The 20,721-nt window shown below is 41.0% G+C and overlaps 1 protein-coding gene across 1 annotated transcript in view; it reads right to left on the reverse strand.

The window, feature by feature from the left end:
- The window catches only part of GUCY2F (guanylate cyclase 2F, retinal), a gene marked incomplete at both ends in the record, with an annotated part of 197,736 nt that overhangs the window by 102,259 nt on the left and 74,756 nt on the right, over positions 1–20,721 (reverse strand). The window contains 3 exon segments of the mRNA XM_080653124.1: positions 1,309–1,485; positions 4,296–4,366; positions 4,369–4,384. Coding sequence (XP_080509250.1) covers positions 1,309–1,485; positions 4,296–4,366; positions 4,369–4,384 — 264 coding nt within the window.

Here is a 20,721-nt window from a genome sequence, read left to right on the forward strand (position 1 = left end):
AAGGCAAAAGTAGGTTTATAGTTGTTTGCATAAAAGACATGCAGTTTAGCCCTAACCGGTTTGGCTCAGTGTATAGAGTGTAGGCCTGCAGACTGAAGGGTCCCAGGTTCGATTCCAGTCAAGGGCATGTACCTTGGTTGCAGGCACATCCCCAGTAGGGGATGTTCAGGGGGCAGCTTATCAATGTTTCTCTCTCATCGACGTTTCTAACTCTCTATCCCTCTCTCTTCCTCTCTGTAAAAAATCAATAAAATATAAAAAATAAATAAATAAAATTAAAATAAAAGACATGCAGTTTATAATTATTACAATAGTTTTATTAACTCAAAAGAATGTCACAATGGCAAAGTGCACTTAGGTACAATCTCATAAGTGCTCAAATTGCTAGCCTTCATTTTTTATACATTCTTGTAGTCTACTTGCTATACTCTGTGTTTCATGTACACACAAATGTAAACCTACTTTTGCCCACCCCTGTATTTATTAAGAACCTACTATGTGTGGCAGATACTACATAAGAAAGTACACCCCATTTAGCTTCTCTGTGCCTCTGTAAAAGGAGGCCAATCACACTTATTTTATAGAGAATTGGAACAAGATAATGTCTATAAAAGCTAGCTTGAAAAAGGTTAGGCCATAATACAAAGGTCAAGACAATGATCAATATGCAAGAAGCTCAACAGGTCATTGATTATCCAGATCAGCCTCATAAAAATGCACATAGACAGAATTTGCATATTATTCCAGGGAGTTCATGGACTCCTGTGAAGACCATCCATGAACTGTCTTGGCTGTCAATAATTCTTGCCTCAGAAAATGAATGTGCTGCTTGATAGACCCAATGGTCTTTAGTTTTTCTTATCATGCTGAGTTCCATATCTACACCATGGTATGCAAAGACCCATCATCCAGTTCTAGACTGAACCACTTGTTAGAAGGTTAAAGCCAGGAGATGGGACTAAGCAGCACCAAATAATCTGGAAATGAGCACTTTCCCACATCCAGAAAGCAAAGAAATGGAATGGAAGAAAGGATTACTGAAAGTAAAGACTGCTCAATGCCAATAGGAAGTTATATATATATATCCCTCAAATTTGGGTGAGGGGCAGGGCAAGTAAAACCTTTCTATATCAGTACCTTATAACAGATAAGGGCAAAAAGACTGTGAGAAGGGGTGGGAGGCATACCCTGGGAAGGAAGGTAGAAGAGTGAGATCATCACAAGGATCCAAGGAAAACAAAACATACGAAAATATTTAAGTTCTAATCCACAGGGAAAATTCAAGATTTCCTCAGTTTTTTCATTAACCTTAATAAGATCCAGCAGGAGTGATGATTTAAACATCCAGTCTAGTTTCACATCTTCATTCATCAGTATGTCTTCTAGACTCCTTCGGAAACAGATTTCTGTCATAATGGCAAACATCCCCGAATCATAGAAGAAGCCCAACAAAGGGTTAATATATTCATGATGTAGGTCCTTTATCTGGAAACAGAGGGAGAGAGAGTCGGAGCTGTCCCGTCTCAATTAGGGACCAGACTTTATGGCACATACCCTTTTTCACTCTTTTTATGATTGCTGGTTGTGGTAAACAGAATTTTGGCCCAATAATCTCCAAACTCTAGTGTTACTCCTGTGATTGTGCTATGTGGCACAAGGGAGAGTATAGAAGTGGGCTTAATCTAATCACATGGGCCCTTTAAATCAGAAAAAAAAAAGGGATGAGAGGAATTCAGAGATTCAAAGTGTGAGGACTCAATGCTCTGTTCTTGGCTTGTAGACTGAGGAAGTAGGCTACAAACTGAGGAATATGGGTAGACTTTAGAAGTTGGAAATGGCTCTCAGCTTACAGCCATCAAAGAAATGGGGATCTCGGTCCATCAACTATATGGAACTAAATTCTGATGACATCCTGAATGAGCCTAGAAGTGTTTTTCCCCCAGAAACTTCAGATAAGAGCCCAGCATGACTAACACTTTCACTTCAGGCTTGTGTGATGCTTAAGTGGAAGACTCAACTGAGCCCACTTAGACTTCTGATATACTAAACTTTGAGATAATAAATGGATGTTTGTTTTAAGCCAATACGCTTGTGCTATTTTGTAGTGGCAATAAGGATTTTAATCGCCAATTTCATTTTTTGTGTGAGGGGGGAGGGAAGTGGTTTTCCACACAACCAAGCAATTCTGACACCTGCTGGGTGTCCAATAACTCAAATCGATTCTGGCACTATATACCTGGAGATAGAGTCAGAGCCCACAGATTAAGGGTTCAATCCTATAAGACTATTCCAATCCACTTGAGACACCAATTATAAATCCAGATTAACTGGGTTTCTAACCAATCAGCTGTATAGATTGGAAGTTTAGTTAACCCCTCTTTGTATTTATTTAATTTGCTACAGCAGCTCACAGAACTCATAGAAACATTTTTCTTACTAGATTACCAGTTTATTATAAAAGGATATAACTCAAGAACAGCTAGATAAAAGAGATGTATAGTGCAAGGTAGGTGGAAAGGGCACAGAGCTTTCATGCACTCTCCAAGCCATTCTCTCTAAATTTCCATGTGTTCAGCAACCTCGAAGCTCTCCAAACTGTCTTTTTGGGGGTTTATGGAGGCTTCATTACATATGCATGATTGATTAAATCATTGGCCATTGGTGACTGATTCAACCTCTCTCCCCACTCCCCTCCCCCACAGTCAGGGTGATGGGACTGAAATTTCCAACCCTCTAATCACAGGGCTGGTTCTCCTGGCAACCACTCTCATCTTTTGGTGCTTTCCTTTAGTTGCCTCATTAACATAACAAAAGGTACCTTTATCATTCTCATCACTTAGGAAATTTCAAGGGATTTAGGAAATGGGGACAAAGGCCAGATATATATTTCTTATAAATCACAATATCACAGGCAGTGGTAGGAAAAGAGTGCAATGGTCAGAGGAAAATTTCAGAGAGGGATATCTCTTAGCATATCGTAAATGAATACTGGAACTGTGGCCTTCTTCCAGATTCTTCGTGGACTCTGTGGAGTGAAACTCAGTGACCCAGGAGGATTAAAGAAGGTTAATACATTAAAAGTTGGAATAGATTGCCTATAAAATTTGTTCCAGAAGAAACACCTAGAATTTTGGCTACATTTTCTCTTTGCAACTATTAATTTTTTCACTAATGTGAGAAGCATTTAGTATGTGCCCATAATGTATAAGAACTGGACTTCATGCTAGAGATACAGACATAAACAAAATAAAATCACAGTCCAGCCTAAACCAGCTAACACAGACATAGAAAATCAGCCCACACATAGCAAAGTGGGCAACTTTTTCTCAGGTTTCATTGTAGCTCATTTTATGGACCAAGTAACCAAAACTATGGGGCTCTGAATCACTGTTGAAAGACAGAGTACAAAGTGGTTATGTCAGAGACTGCTAGAAGTTCAATAAAAAATTCACTTCCTTTTCTTATTGGAAAACAACTAGTGCACATTTTCTAGCCTAGCTTGGAGCTAAGTGTAGCCATATGACTGAATTCTTAGCAATAGAATATGAGAGGAAGTGACCAGTGATATTTCTAGTCTAAGGTTTTTAAGAAGTGAATATACAACTTCCATGCTATTTTCCCACTTTAGTAGATGAATGCAGATGATGACAAGGCCCTAGGAGAGAGCAGAGTCATAAAATAGTCATATCTTGGCCCCCTGAATCACCATATTAAAAGAGTCACCAGCCAACTAATAAAACCTAACGTATACTGGACTTTGGATGAAAAACTTGTGCTGTGTTTGAGACATTAAATATTTCAGGGTGTTTTGTTACAACATCTAGCTTTACACTAAGAGCCCTAGTATGGAAAAATTTAGGCCTAAATTTTCCATAGATCTTTACAGTCATATGTCCTCAGCTACAACCAATAGAGAAGATTCTATCCATGCAGTCATGCCCTACTCATATTCTGGACAAACCCAGGAAGCAGAGAATATTTGGAGCACCTGTGCTAGCAAGATGGTCATCTGAACATTTACTGGGTAGGCATGTACTTCACCTCTGCCATATCTCCCTAGCTGTTTACCATCAAAAGTTCAAGATTTGAATGTGTCCTGTCACCCAATAATTTAAGTTTCACAAATCTTTTATGTTCAAGGAGGAGTCAAGATTTTAAATTGAACCCTATTACCCTATTTAGTTTCTGTCCAATCCAAATCTTCAGGCTGCTTTGTTAAATAAACCATCCAAATATTCTTTGAACATAATTGATGGGATTGGGAAATCATTTCTTATGTAAATAGAAAATGTTATTTTAGAGAACAGATTGGTTTTATCACTTGCACTTGATTTGATGGACTTAACATCTCCAGAGCGGAACTTTTCAGCCACTCCCAATCACCCTAAAAGAAAAGGTAGAGAATGGTAATGATACTTAGTTGCTTTAGAGCTGTATAGCAAATGTCCCTTCCACATGAAGGGTTTATAGTTAGACCATCAACCTAAACAAGCTTTATTCTTCCTCTCTCATCCTCTGCCCATAGACATTTTGTATTCTGAGCTAAAAATGAGGTTATACAGAGAAATTAAAAATTCCAATTAAGCCCAGCCAGTGTTGCTCAGTGGTTGAGCATCATTGATGTTTCTATCTTTCTCTCCCTCTCCCTTCCTCTCTGAAATCAATAAAAATATATTTAAAAAAATTAAAACAGACTAAATTTATTTTTTTAAGTTCCAATTAACTAGAGATGGAAAAACAATTGAAGGTATTCAGATCCCCAGAAAGGAATAATACCACTCTCTGCAACAACTCCCTTAAGTAACTGCAGAAAGTGCTAGGTCATTTCACTTATTCATAGTGATGTAGCACCAGGTTCCCTGTGATTAATAGTGATAGTTGGTGGTTGCAATTCTCACTGTTGTGAGGCATCTGTAGTGGGAGACATAGCGCAGCAAATGTTTCCTGCATTTACCTTCATCCATTTTTCTCTTGTGAGACAGGCCATTTTGAGGGCTTCTTATGCTTTAATCATAAACCAATTAGCTTAAATATAGATTAAACATTTTTATTGGGATGCACAAATGTATTACCATAGTAATATGAGCAACTTAGACTCTTTCAAAAGTCTATTTCTGAATTTTTAAGTATAATAAAAAGCAATTTGTAAGGTTACTGTCAAGTAAAAAAACAACAATTATTTTATTGTCTTCACTTTAACACTGGTAACTGATAATTTTATTCTACATGCATAGCCTCATGCCGGAGCCTGCCGGCATCGTCGAACAGTACCTGCAAGGGGGGGAGAGGATGAGAAAAGACAGACAGAAAACAGAATGGGATACGGAGGACTGTAGCACTTCCCGCTTACAGTACCGAGTTTATTTTTCACCATACATTTATACAGAGTCAGTTACATTCCATACAATACATCATTCCTATTATGTGGTAAACATAATTATACCCCTTTGTTTTAGGTTTCCTACTGACCTTTACACAAAGTTCCTTATCTTGGCTAAGATTCCAATGGCTATACCTGTACATACACCTTTGACGCCACCTAAGTTCCTTTCCATGAGATAATCTAGCTATGCTTCTTGCTAAAGGATAATTACGCTTATACATAAACTGTGCTTGAAGATTAACTAAGCTCTAGGGGGCAGAATGTGTGATTACTAAACTATTGTGCTTAAGGGTCTCTAAGCCTAAGGGGGGGCAGGATACATGACTAACCTTGGGAACAGGCAGGCCACTTTGTGAAACCTGCCCTCTCAGGACTTTGTCAACTGAGGTCGCTCCCAACAATTCCCCCCTCCTTAAAAATTAAGTAGGTTGGGCTTTTAATTTTAGTTCATGTAGCCCAGTGCGCAGTGCAAGAATGCCTTTACCTACTCTACGCATTAAGATAGGAAATAAACAAAACAGTATCAGAACTAAACCTCCTAATCCAGAAATTCCTAAAGCTAAATGCTGAAAATCTCCTACAGAGGGAACAATCTTAAGAAATTGATCAAGAAAATTTCTAGCGGTATCACTGGCATCAAAACGCAAGGGTCCTGCTTCTTGCAAAACTTGAATCTCTTTATGCAAAGCTAATAAGTCTAAAGAATCATCCGCACTATGCCATATGCCTTCTAAGTGGTTCTTCACTCTATTCCAGGTATGCACACTCTTATTATATTTCTTAGAAGTAACACAGATCCAACTATAATCTGCGTGACAGTCCAATCTAGATCTTATTTGGAGACTCTGTACCTTTTCTCGTAGGTACAGTACCATGTCATGTAAAGCATTCAGTTCCTCCTCTATTTTCCTATCAATATTTTCCTGAGTGCCCAATGCCTGGGAGACATTTTTAGACAAGTTATTAACAAAATGCGCTGTTTGTACTTGCTGAGTTAATGCCACTGCCACTGCAGTAGCAGAGGCAATCAAGGTGATGAGGGCTGTGATACCTGCTATCAGTAAGCCAATGAATCTCCTTGGCCTGGATAGTGCCCCTGTGATCTCATGCCAAACCTGTAATCCCTTGTCTGAATACCAGGGGCCTGTAAGATTGACAGGCACCATTACAAAGGATGGTTGGTGTACCACAGCAACTTGTTTCCCATTTTCTAAATTCTTTTTTTTTAAATAAATCTTTATTCAGATTATTACAATTATTTATCCTTTTTCCCCCCATAGCTCCCCTCCACCCATTTCCCACCCCACCTTCTGCCCTTACCTCCCCCCACTGTCATCATCCATAGGTGTATGATTTTTGTCCAGTCTCTTCATGAACCCCCCATACCCCTTTCCCCCTGAGAATTATCAGTCCACTCCCTTTCTATGCCCCTGATTCTATTATATTCACCAGATTATTCTGTCCCTCAGGTTTTTAATTCACTTGATTTTTAGGTTCACTTGTTGATAGATATGTATTTGTTGTTCATAATTTTTATCTTTACTTTTTTCTTCTTCCTCTTCTTTAAGAATACCTTTCAGCATTTCATATAATACTGGTTTGGTGGTGATGAACTCCTTTAGCTTTTTCTTGTCTGTGAAACTGTTTATCTGCCCTTCAATTCTGAATGATAGCTTTGCTGGGTAGAGTAATCTTGGTTGTAGGTTCTTGCTATTTATCACATTGAAAATTTCTTGCCACTCCCGTCTGGCCTGCATAGTTTCTGTTGAAAAGTCTGCTGACAGTCGTATGGGTGCTCCCTTGTAGGTAACTAACTGTTTTTCTCTTGCTGTTTTTAATATTCTCTCTTTGTCTTTTGCTCTTGGCATTTTAATTATGATGTGTCTTGGTGTGGTCCTCTTTGGATTCCTTTTGTTTGGGGTTCTGTGGGCTTCCTGGACTTGTAAGTCTATTTCTTTCACCAGGTGGGGGAAGTTTTCGGTCATTATTTCTTCAAATAGGTTTTCAGTATCTTGCTCTCTCTCTTCTTCTGGCACCCCCATAATTCTGATGTTGGTACGCTTGAAGTTGTCCCAGAGTCTTCTTACATTATCTTCAACTTTTTGGATTTTTTTTTTTGCTTTTTGCTTTTTGCTTTTTCAGTTGAGTGTTTTTTGCTTCTTTGTAATTCAATTCTTTGACTTGATTCTTGTGTTCCTCTTGTCTGTTTTTGGGTCTCTGTATAATATTTTTTATTTCAGTCAGTGTATGTTTAATTTCTAGTTGGTCCTTTTTCATATCTTCAAGGGTCTCGTTATATTTATCGGCCTTTTCTAGGATATTCTTAAAAAGCCTTATAACCGTGGTTTTGAATTCTATATCCAGTCGTTTGTTTTCCTCCATTTCTTTCGTTTGTGATCTGATTCTTTGACACCGCATTTTCACTGCTTCCCTGAGTTGGTAAGGTAGATTTGTGTGCTAGGTTTCCAATCTGGCCCAGTGGGTCGGCGTCCCCAGTTAACCTGAGGTGGACACTCTTGGTGCACCCCTTTGTGGACTGTGTGTACAGCCTTGTTGTAATTAAGTCTTGATTGTTGTTGGTATCACTGGGAAGAATTGACCTCCAGGCCAGTTGGCTGTAAGGATCAGCTGTGTCTATGCTGGGAGAAGTTCGGTGCTGGAGACAGCCTTATAGGATTAGACTTGCCAAATTGCAATAGCCTCTGTGCTCAGCTTGGATGGGGTGGAGTCTCAATCTTGGCTTCCCGTCAGCCTTGCCCTTGCGCGCACATGCGTGCCTTCAGACCTCTGCCTTCCCGGCTCCCGAGTCTCCGCCCGAGAGTCCAGGCTCCCCCCACAAGAGCGTGGGTCCCCAGGGGCTCGCCTGGAACTGGGGTTCACTGCAGTCAGAACTGGGGCTCAGTGCATTCAGGAGTCTCTGACTCCCTTCCACTAAGGAAAGCCTGTGGCAACCTCCACAGCCTTTGTGCGCACTGGTGCACGCGCGCTTTCAGTCCTCCGCCTTCCCCGGCTCCCGAGTCTCCTCCCGAGAGTCCAGACTCCCTCCACAAGAGCGTGGGTCCCCAGGGGCTCGCCTGGAGCTGGGGTTCACTGCAGTCAGAACTGGGGCTCAGTGTATTCAGGAGCCTCTGACTCCCTTCCACTAGGGAAAGCCTGTGGCAACCTCCGCAGCCTTTGTGAGCACTGGCGCGAGCACGCTTTCAGTCCTCCGCCTTCCCCAGCTCCCGAGTCTCCGCCCGAGAGTCCAGACTCCCCCTGTAAGAGCATGGGTCCCCAGGGGCTCGCCTGGAACTGGGGTTCAGTGCAGTCAGAACTGGGGTTCAGTGCGGTCGGGGGCTTCCTTCTCCCTTCCGCCAGAGAAAGTCAGCCAGGCTCTCAGCCGCCCTTCCTCTCTGCGCGCACAAAGACCCTTTGCGTACCTCCAATTCTCTGTGAGCTTTTCTCTTTCCTTCTAGTTGTAGAATTTTCACTCAGCCAGCTTTCCTGTGGTTCTGGATGGTGTCCGTTCTGTCTTTTAGTTGTAGTTTTGAAATTGTTGTGCGAGGCAGCAGTTTAGGTGTTTACCTATGCCGCCATCTTGGTTTCTCCACTCCAAGCTTCTATCTTGATCCCATTTTCTAAATTCTTGACACAGTTTGTCAAATTGCATTGGACACACTGTAACTGGTATCTATTTCCAGAAAATGTGACATTAATCCTTCCTACTAATAGAGCATAAGGTTCAGGCACACAGGCAATGACAGGTCCTTTTTCAGGCAGATTAGTATAAAGTAATGACTCTGGTCTAATGCGAGAGATGTCCTTATTATCTTTCTGAACCAGAGGAGTACCCATACTTGCTCCTAATTTCCATAACCCATATTGGAATTTCCCATTACTTAATCCCTATATTCCCTTATACATTCCCAGTTCTAAGGAGTCTGTCCTATTGGGTTGAGACCAGTCATAAATGGAGAAATTAGTTCCTGGGAGTACATACTGTACTGCCTGAGTACCATGACAGCGTTTCCATGGCACAGCGTACTTGGCAGTCAGGGATTCTTTTTCACAAGGGGGCAAGTCCTGGGGTGGAGTGATGTTGATTACCTTTCCCTTCTTTCCGCTCAGTCCTTTAAGAAACACTGTCCAGCCGGGAGATGCCATTGCTACAGAGTCCATTTTTAGACATCCCGTTACATCACCCTCTAATGACAAACAAATAGGCATTCCATTCCCTTGTCCAAAATAGTCAAAACCCACATGTAGTTCTGGTCGTATATGTCCATTAGAAGGCATCCCCAGGGTGTGAGTGTCATTCACATATACTGGAACTGACGGTCCGCCCCATTCAGTTGGATGAAGTAAAGGAGGGTCAGGAACGTAGGCCCAGTGGATGTCTCCTCGGACGCTTGGTACTTGGCAGCTTAGGATAGCCATCATTGCCAGGAACATTGAGACTCCTGTCTTTGGAGTAAAAGTCTGTATCAGTGTCTGTTCTGCTTCAACCGCCAACTTCTTCATCTGTCCCCAGGTGGGCACCGCTGCTGTCCACGTCATCTGAGCCAGGTTGTAGGGTTGCTCTTGGAGAGTCAGTTGTCGAACTCCCTTGACCAGCTCGCCCATCTCCTGCGAAGCGCACAAGCCTCTCCGGAAGCCACCTCACACTTTCGGCATCCTGGGGAAAAACACAAACATGCCCTCGTCCCCAAATGAGCACGGGGTCTGGTCCATGCCATTGTCCAGTTAAAGGGTCCTTCCACCTGACCTGAGCATAGGTGGATGCAGTTCCTGTATTCCAGAAACGCTGTGCAGCTGATTGCCATTGCACGTCCAAAATTTAAAAATTAAGAATAAATAGAGTATGATGTAATAAGTTCTGTGGTGTCAGGGGATATAACTCCCCCCTTTTTATTTTTTGTAATTGTAGCTTTAGAGTGCTATGAGCTCTTTCTACTATCCCCTGTCCTTGGGGATTGTATGGAATTCCTGTTTTATGGGTAATATTTAGCTTCTGGCAAAACTGTTGAAAACTTTTTCCAGTATAGCCTGTGCCATTGTCAGTTTTGATACATTTTGGCTGTCCCATAACTGCAAAACACTTTAAACAGTGGGCTATACAGTGCTTACTTGCTTCACCAGTCTGAGCTGTAGCCATAATAAAGCCAGAAAAAGTATCTACAGTGACATGTACATACTTTACCTGCCCAAAACTGGAGATATGAGTCACAACCATTTGCCACAAATGATTAGCTTTTAGTCTTCTTGGGTTAACCCCATAGTGAGGCACTGATTGAGTAGTAGGACAATTTGTACATTGTTTTACTATTTGTCTGGCAGCTTCCCTGGTAATTTTAAATTGCTGCCTAAGACTATTACTATTTTGATGATGCAGCGCATGAGATTGCTCAGCCAATTGTTCCTGGGTATATAATATTATTCTAGTCGCAATGTCTACCTGTTCATTCCCTTTTGATAACGGTCCAGGCAGTCCAGTATGAGCTCTGAGATGACCAAAGAAACATGGCTGGATGTGCTGCTGTAGGGCGCGTTGTATGTCTCTAAACATACTTTGTACTATGGAATTAGTTGTCCCAATAAAGGGAACAGTTTCAATTACTTCCATTGCTTTTACTACATACTGACTATCTGAATACAGGTTAAATGCTTGATTTGGAACACATTGTAATACTGCTAAGATGGCACACAGTTCTACTACCTGCGCAGATGATAGTTTCTTTTTGCACTATTTTGGGAAATATAAAAGCATGCTGGCTTGCAAACTGCAAAAGTTTATTGTGAGGGTAATGATTATCTGTTTGACCAGGGTAATTAGCCATAGCCGCTCCCCAGTTGTCACTATGTTGTAACAACCAATCTACTTGCTGTTTAGAGTAAGGAAGACAGATATAAGGCGGTTCACGTCCAATTAATTTGTAAGCTTCAGTCCTTACCATGTGGATAAGAGTAGCTACTTGATCATAGTAAGGTGTAAGTACTTTAGCAGGCGATACAGGTAGGTGAATCCATAATAAAGGACCTTCCTGCCATAATACTGCCGTGGGGGTGTGTTGAGTAGCAAGAATGTAAGCTCCCCATGGCTGAGAATAGTCTAAATATGAAACCTGCTGTTGACCAATAGCTGTTTCTACTATCTGTAAAGCCTGTCTGGCTTCTTCTGATAGCTCTCTGGGAGAGTTAGGATTAGAATCTCCCTTGAGGACTTCAAAAAGAGGCTTAAGTTGTCCTGTGGTGATTTTAAGATAAGGTCTTAGCCAATTAATGTTTCCTAGCAGTTTCTGAAAATCATTAAGTGTTTTTAACCCATCCTTTCTTAGCTGTATTTTCTGAGGGATAATACAATTCTGATGTAAAGTATATCCTAAGTAAGAGAAAGGAGACTGTCTCTGTACTTTCTCAGGAGCAATGACCAGTCCCTTTTCTTTAAGCCCTTCTTGTAGTTGAGCATATGCAGATAGCACTATGCCTTCATTCTGATAAGCTAACAGAATATCATCCATATAATGTATAATATAAACTTGAGGAAATTTCTTTCTAGTACTAATAAGAGCTTGAGCAACAAACTTTTGACATAACATGGGACTATTGGCCATCCCTTGAGGGAGAACTAGCCAATGATATCTCCTCATAGGTTCCTGAAAATTAGTGGATGGTATACTAAAAGCAAATCTTTTACAATCTTGAGGTGCTAGGGGAATAGTATAAAAACAGTCCTTAAGATCAAGAATTATTTTGTAAGTACCTGCTGGAATGGCAGAAGGTGAGGGAAGTCCTGGTTGTAAGGCTCCCATAAGTTCCATTGTCTCATTAACCTTTCTTCCTAAAAGGTCTTATCGCAGCCTGGCAGGCCGTGTTAGCATTCTCAAATGCCAGTTGTTTTACCAGTAACATTCCTGATTCTCCATCACCAATGAGCCATCCTGCTGTTTGCAGTAGGTGGGATACAAAATCCTGAAAAGGCTCATCAGGTCCTTGCCTGATTTTTGATAAATCTGTTTGCCTTCCTGTAGAAGGCAATTTTCTCCATGCCTTAGTGGCAGCTGCATTGACCTGAGCATAAGCCCCAGGAGGATACTGAAGTTGGTTGTTCAGTCCTCCATAAGGTCCTTCTCCGGCTAGCATCTCAAAAGTAAAAGGAATATTTTGGCCTCTGTTTATTTCTGCTGTAGCTTGACACTGTTCTATAAATTCTGATTTCCACAACAGATAATCTCCTCCTCCCAAGCAAGCTCTTGCCATGTTCTTCCAATCATTAGGAGGCAGAGCATCCGTAGCTAAAGTGTCCAGCAGCGCATCAGTAAAAGGTGCTGTTGGCCCATACTGGGAACAAGCTACTTTAAGTTCCTTTAGTTGTTTAAATGGAATGGGAGAGTGATATCTCTGCATTTGTCCCTGATCATCTGGCCGTTCCAGTATGGGAAACGCCATATGAAATCCTCCTGTGTCCTCATCCTTTTCTGCTGCTCTCTGCAACGTCTGCTGCAGAGGGGAATTTAAACCTAGCTTGCTAGGTCCCCAGGATAGCTCTTTATTTTCTGACGGAGGGACCCGTATTGGGCGCGGTTCCCCTTCATCCAGTTTTTCTACTTTTAGGATGGAGGGCTCCTGAGGCGTTCCTCTGCCAGAGGAAGGCGTAGAACATCTACTATGCAGCTTAATTGTTTTTTCCTCAGGTGGTGACATTAACTCACAATTCTTTGGCTTGGAGGCCAGTCGTAAAAGTTCTTCCTTAATTTCTTTAAGTCCCTCTTTCATTTCTACCTCCGCTCCCAATTTCTCTGAACAGTTTAGCCGTGTTAATTTCCTTTTTATCTCAGCTAATTCCTCCTCAATTTTTTCCGTACAACTGGGGGCTGGTTCAGTTACTGTTGCCAACACCCTCTGAAAGAAGAGCCAACCGTTATCATTATCATGATAATGAGCGGCTGCATCTTCTAAAGCCTCTTCTTCCTGGGGAGGAAGAAGATCCCAAGGCTCATGTCATACGGGTTTTCCTCTTTCTGTGCTAGCAGCACTTCCTGCTCTTTATTCTCTGATTTTAAGTGAGGGTTTTCAGACAGCGGCTGTTCTAGCAGTGCTGAAGGCTCAGGAGATTTATTAAACCCCTCAGGAAGGAATAAATTTTCTAGGCTGGGGCAAGAAAGGTTCTTGTCTTTTAAAGACAGCCTCTCTAGACTAGGACATGATGGACTTCTTTGCCTCATTCCCTCATTCCACCTTTTCCCTTCATGGCGGGGGTCAAGACAATCCCGAATAAGATTCCACAAAGAAAATGTATCCACAGGCACCTTCTTCGGGCCATGAGCAGAATAATAATCTTGTATTCTTTTTCCAACCCTAATCCAAGTCTCAAGATTCACAGTCCCTTCTTCTGGAAACCAAGGACAAACTTCTACCACAAAAGCCAGAAAGCGCTCAAGCTGTTTATGCCCTACCCTAGTTCCCCGAGCACGAAGCATATTTTTAAGCACATGTACAAACAACTCTTTACTATTACTTTGTCCCATAATTTATCTCTCCCGACTATAAACTCACTGCTCCACTTACCTTACTTGGTGCACCTTCTTCTTAAATTGCAGTGTCCTTCACCGTTTCCCCCTATATCAGGTCTCCTGTTCGGGCGCCAGAAAATGCCGGAGCCTGCCGGCATCAGTCGAACAGTACCTGCAAGGTGGGGAGAGGATGAGAAAAGACAGACAGAAAACAGAATGGGATACGGAGGACTGTAGCACTTCCCGCTTACAGTCCCGAGTTTATTTTTCACCATACATTTATACAGGGTCAGTTACATTCCATACAATACATCATTCCTATTATGTGGTAAACATAATTATACCCCTTTGTTTTAGGTTTCCTACTGACCTTTACACAAAGTTCCTTATCTTGGCTAAGATTCCAATGGCTATACCTGTACATACACCTTTGACGCCACCTAAGTTCCTTTCCATGAGATAATCTAGCTATGCTTCTTGCTAAAGGATAATTACGCTTATACATAAACTGTGCTTGAAGATTAAGCTCTAGGGGGCAGAATGTGTGATTACTAAACTATTGTGCTTAAGGGTCTCTAAGCCTAAGGGGGGGCAGGATGCATGACTAACCTTGGGAACAGGCAGGCCACTTTGTGAAACCTGCCCTCTCAGGACTTTGTCAACTGAGGTCGCTCCCAACAGCCTCAAGAATTCATCAGTCATCAAACTCTATTTAGTTTCTGTCCAACCCAAATTTAAAAAAAGCAATACAAATATAGATTCTTCTCCATAATAATAATAATGCCTTATATTTGCACAGTGCTTGCTACTTTTCAAAGTGCTTTCACATCTATTACCTATAGCCTGGAGATTCCATTTCAGGCTGTACCAATTTGTCATTAAGTAGAGATAATAAAGCAGAATATGAGAGTGCAACCATTCTCTTATTAAGGAATATCCAGCTGTGGTACTGCATCTGGAGACCTGCCAGAGGCAAAGGCTAAATAATAGGAGCTGCAGGAATCTGAGTTTCCCGCCCACACTTTGTGTTAGAAGACATCTTCTAGCCAAGGAACTCAAAACTCTTTAACTATGGAATGGCTCTTAGAGGCCTTCAGCAGCTGAACAAAACTGCGCCAATCAGGCTCAGTGCCCACAGAGTTCAGAAAGGTAGTCCAGGATCAGTGCCTGGCAGTAGCCAGTCAAAACACCAAAGGCAGCCTTCCTGGTCTTGTGCCTAGCAATTCTTCAAGTGTGACCCAGTGCAGCTGTATCATGGTCACCTGGGAACTAACTAGAAAGGCCATTCTCAGGCTGCCCCCCCAACCCCCCCCCCCCACACACACACTTACTTAATCATAGAAGTCATGAGCTTGAAGTTTTAGCCTTCTGAGGACTTAAGCCTTTAGAGGGGTCAAAGCTTAAGCTGAAATGAGAATTCACAAAATCAGCCAATGTGTGGGATATGCCAGTGGGCAATAAGCCTTCCTAGAGCCTTTGCAACTCAACTATATTACTCGACTCATAGTCACTCCTAGCCATCATGGCACCTTTGTGCTAATTAGAAAAGGGTGCTTTCCCTCAAGCAAAAATAAAAAAATAGTTATTTTTACAGCCTGTGGCAGCCCTGTGATGTTGGGCAGCAGCCACAACTATAAACACACATGGATGTACCACACTCTCATTTACTCATACATCTTCCAAACACCAGGGAATACTTTCCACTAGTGGCATGAATACTCTGTATACCACCAAGTCCTGCCTGCCAGGTGAGGCCTCTTTGTCAGATTTGGAGTCAGGCTGTAGAGATGGGGTTGAGAAGCTAAAACTGTATTTCCAAGAATATTAGGCAGGAGAAAGGAGTAACCTCAAGAAACTCCTGGGGTATAGTCAAGATAGCACATAGCCAGGTGCACATATGTTTACCAGTGACTATGTATATGCATGGGCTGTTATGCTGGTATAAATGTAAATATGAGAAGGTGCCCCTGACACCTCATTCTAAAACTAGGCTAGAAGGCCAGAATCTCTGCCCGCACCTGCACCCCTCTCATAGAAGTTAGTATATTTCTACAACATGAATAGTACCATCTGAGATATAGTGCCCTGTGTAAGGCACAACCTGAACATCAGTACTGATAGCCCTGACTCTGCCTATACCCAGTACCAGATACCTGCTTCCTGAAGTCAGTCTTATTATAGACACAGTTTAGCCTTCACTCTGGCTTATTAGCTTTTACAGGTAGGTAAGCAGAGCTTTTTTTCCTCCTGCCAATTCATTAAATTTGAGAGCTGGAAAGGGTCTTAGGTGTCCCTAGGCCAATCCCTTCATATGATAATAAAGAAACTGAATCCCAAAGAGATTAAACGACTTGCCCAAGGTCAGAAAGCTAGGTGGGAACAGAACCAAGTTCTTCCATTTCTCACTTTGTTGTTCTACTTCCTTGGGCTTTCTTTGGTTTAGGGGATTTATGTGTATTTGTTTTAAGATTTAAATAATTCTCACAAATTTTATAAGAAAATTTTTATTGAGTCTGTGTGTGTCCTACTTCACAAATAATGAGGAAAGGGGAGGAAATAGGCAGGTTTTATCTTTACCACACATGCACTATTTGTTTTGAGGTGTTTTTTTTTTCCTTTTAAGAGAAAGAATGATAAAATACTTCACTCATCATTCACTTTTTAATTAAGACGGAGAAACATCGAACTCTACCCACTAAAGTTTTTAGAAGTAATTTAACGTCCATTGGTTTTGAACCAAGGCCATGGTGTATTAACTAAGAGTCAAGAGAACTAGGTCCTAGACCTGACTCTACCTCAAATTTAGGGGTGGCCTTAGGGCAGCCACTTAAATGGCCTAAGCCTCATTTTCCTCACTGATACAGCTGGATGACTTAGATGATTTATTAGGTCCTTTTCAGATTTGATTATTTCATTCTATAATAAGAGAGAGAGGGAGGGAGGGAGGGAGAGAGAGAGAGAGAGAGAGAGAGAGAGAGAGAGAGAGAGAGGAGAGGTGTTTGGGGGAAAGGAGAGGGGAGGAGAGCTATAAAGAGTATAGAGGAAGGTGGGAAGATGGGAAAAAAGGCTCTGGGAAAGGGAGATGAATATGAAGGGTGTGAAGGGAGAGAGGGTGAAATGAGAAAGAAGAAAACAAAGGGAGAGGGCTTGAGAGACAGATGGAGTCAGAGAATGGAGAAGGATGATGATTTCAGTGGGTTGTCTCTGTGTGTGCCAGGGTTGTACTAATGCCCATCTCAATCCTCTACCTTAGATTGTGGCTATTAGAGCAGGATCACAACATGCTCCCACTGCATCTGCCATTCACAATTCTTTATCCCAAGATGTCTGCTCATCTGGCTTTCCTTTCACATCTCCAAGAGAATATGAAATAAAGGTGGATTTTTCTGTGAAGTTATGAAGGTTATGTATCTGTGTGTACAATCAAAGTATGAATTTGTGTCAGTGTAGTACAATGTTATGGCATATCCTTAGAGAAGTCTGTCTTTTCCCATTAGGTGTTTGTTACTCTAGGCACATTTTCTGGAACTTCCATATCTTTCAATAGTAATTCTCATGAAAATTTGATTTTTTTTTTTAAATTTCTTTATTGATTAAGGTATTACATATGTGTTCCTATTCCCCCATTACCACCACTCATGCCCTTACCCCCTGTTGTCTGTGTCCATGAATTAGGCTTATATGCATGCATATTAGTCCTTTGGTTGATCTCTCCCCCTTACCCACACTCTCCCCTCCCTTCTCTGAGGTTTGACGTTCTGATCGATGTTTCTCTGTCTCTGGATCTGTTTCTGTTCATCAGTTATGTTGTTCAATATATTCCATAAATGAGTGAGATCATGTGATATTTATCTTTCTCTGCCTGGCTTATTTCACTTAGCATAATGCTCTCCAGCTCCATCCATGTTGTTGCAAATGGTAAGAACTCCTTCTTTTTTACCTCAGCATAGTATTCCATTGTGTAGATGTACCATAGTTTTCTAATCCACTCATCTGCTGATGGGCATTTAGGCTGTTTCAAAATCTTAGCTATGGTGAATTGTGCCGCTATGAACATGGGGGTGCATATATCCTTTCTGATTGGTGTTTCTAGTTTCTTGGGATATATTCCTAGAGTGGGATTACTGGGTCAAATGGGAGCTCCATTTTTAGTTTTTTGAGGAAACTCCATACTGTTCTCCACAGTGGCTGCACCAGTCTGAATTCCCACCAGCAGTGCACAAGGGTTCCTTTTTCTCCGCATCCTCAACAGCACTTGTCATTTGTTGATTTGTTGATGATAGCCATTCTAACAGGTGTAAGATGGTACCGCATTGTTGTTTTGATTTGCATCTCTCGGATGATTAGTGACTTTGAGCAGGTTTTCATATGCCTCTTGGCCTTCCTTCTGTCTTCTTTTGAAAAGTATCTAATTAGGTCAGTTGCCCATTTTTTGATTGGGTTGTTTATCTTCCTTTTGTTAAGTTGTATGAGTTCCTTGTAAATGTTGGAGATTAAACCCTTATTGTTGATATCATTGGCAAATATGTTCTCCCATGCAGTGGGCTTTCTTGTTGTTTTATTGATGGTTTCCATTGCTATGCAAAGTCTTTTATCCATTTTGAGTTTATTTTTGTATATGGTGTAAGTTGGTGGTCTAGTTTCATTTTTTTGCATGTATCTGTCCAATTTTCCCAACACCATTTATTGAAGAGACTGTCTTGACTCCATTGTATGTTCATGCCTCCTTTGTCAAATATTAATTGGGCATAGTGGTTTGGGTCGATATCTGGATTCTCTATTCTATTCCATTGATCTATATGTCTGTTCTTGTGCCAGTACCAGTCTGTTTTGAGAACAGTGGCTTTGTAATACAGCTTGATATCTGGTATTGAGATCCCACCTACTTTGTTCTTCTTTCTCAAGATTGCTGCAGCTATTTGGGGTCTTTTTGTATTACAGATGAATTTCTGGAAAGTTTGTTGTAGGTCTGTGAAATATGCCGTTGGTATTTTAATAGGAAGTGCATTGAATTTATAGATTGCTTTGGGTAGTATGGACATTTTGATGATGTTGATTCTACCAATTCATGAACCCTGTATGTTCTTCCATCTGTTTATGTCTTCCTCTGTCTCTTTTTTCAGTGTCCTGTAGTTTTTCACATATAGGTCTTTTACCTCCTTAATTAAGTTTATTCCTAGGTATCTTAATTTTTTTGGTGCGATGGTAAATGGGATTGCTTTTTTAGTCTCTCTTTCTGTAAGTTCATTATTGGTGTATAGAAATGCCATAGATTTCTTGGCGTTAATTTTGTATCCTGCTACATTGCCAAATTCATTTATTAAGTCTAATAATTTTTTGATGGAGTCTTTAGAGTTTTCTATGTACAGTATCATGTCATCTGCAAATAAGGACAGTTTTACTTCTTTTCTAATTTGGATGCCTTTTATTTCTCCTTCTTGTCTAATTGCAATGGCTAGTACTTCCAGTACTATGTCAAAGAGGAGTGGTGAGAGTGGGTATCCCTGTCTTGTTCCTGTTCTTAGGGGAAATGGTTTTAGTTTTTGCCCATTGAGTATGATGTTGGCTGTGGGTTTGTTATATATAGTTTTTATTATGTTGAGGTATGATCCTTCTATTCCCACATTACTGAGAGTTTTTATCAAAAAAGGGTGTTGGATTTTGTCAAATGCTTTTTCTGCATCGATTGATATGACTCTGTGATTTTTATCTCTCAATTTGTTTATGTGATGTATAACGTTTATTGATTTGCAAATATTGTACCATCCTTGCATCTCCGGGATAAATCCTACTTGGTCATGGTGTATGATCTTTCTGATGTACTGCTGGATCTTGTTTGCTAGAATTTTGTTGAGGATTTTGGCATCTGTGTTCATGAGGGATATTGGCCTGTAATTCTCTTTCATTGTGTTGTCTTTATCTGGTTTTGGTATTAGGGTGATGTTGGCTTCATAGAAGGAGCTTGGAAGGTTCCTTCCTCTTGAATTTTCTGGAATTATCTGAGGAGAATAGGTTTTAGTTAAAAATTGATTTATTTTAAACAGAAACTAGACAATAAATCTTCTTTAAAAAACTCTTAATAGCCCTAACTGGTGTGGCTCAGTGGATAGAGCATCGGCCTGCAGACTGAAAGGTCCCAGGTTCGATTCTGGTCAAGGACATGTACCTTGGTTGCAGGCACATCCCCTGTAGGAGGTTTGCAGGAGGCAGCTGATCAATGTTTCTCTCTCATCGATGTTTCTAACTCTCTATTCCTCTCCCTTCATCTCTGTAAAAACAATAAAATATATATTTTTAAAAACACTCTTAATAGAGGACAATTTCAGAAGGAACATTGGACCTCATGGTTTAATCTGTTGATTCAATTAATTTATGCTCTCTCCCAGAGTCCTACTCAGCCCTAGCTAGGTAGTTTTCTAGTTCCAGCTGTCTTTCTTTGCATCTCCTCATCAGCTTAATATTGAGTTCAGTGTGTGGTATTATTCTCACTAACACACTCCTTTGGGCAGATGAAGGCCCCTTTTGGCCTATATAGTTTAGAAATACTCATCTGACTGACCAACAGTCATTCAGGGAACTAACTGAACTTTCTGCCTCCTTCCCAAATGAGGAAATATGTGACATATTATTAAAAGCCAGTTACATACAGATGTTTATTTTTTTCCCATCTCAATTCTACACTACAACCTTCCAACTCCACCCAATAAAACATACCATAATTCAACACATAGATTCTTCCATAGAATCAGAGAATCATAGCATATACGAGCCAGAAGAGGCCTTAGAGATCTATTTGTCTAGCAATTCTCAACCCTGGCTGCACATATAAGGGAAATTTTTAAAACTACC

The sequence above is a fragment of the Plecotus auritus genome, assembly GCF_963455305.1.
Source record: "Plecotus auritus genome assembly, chromosome: X".
NCBI lineage: Eukaryota > Metazoa > Chordata > Mammalia > Chiroptera > Vespertilionidae > Plecotus > Plecotus auritus.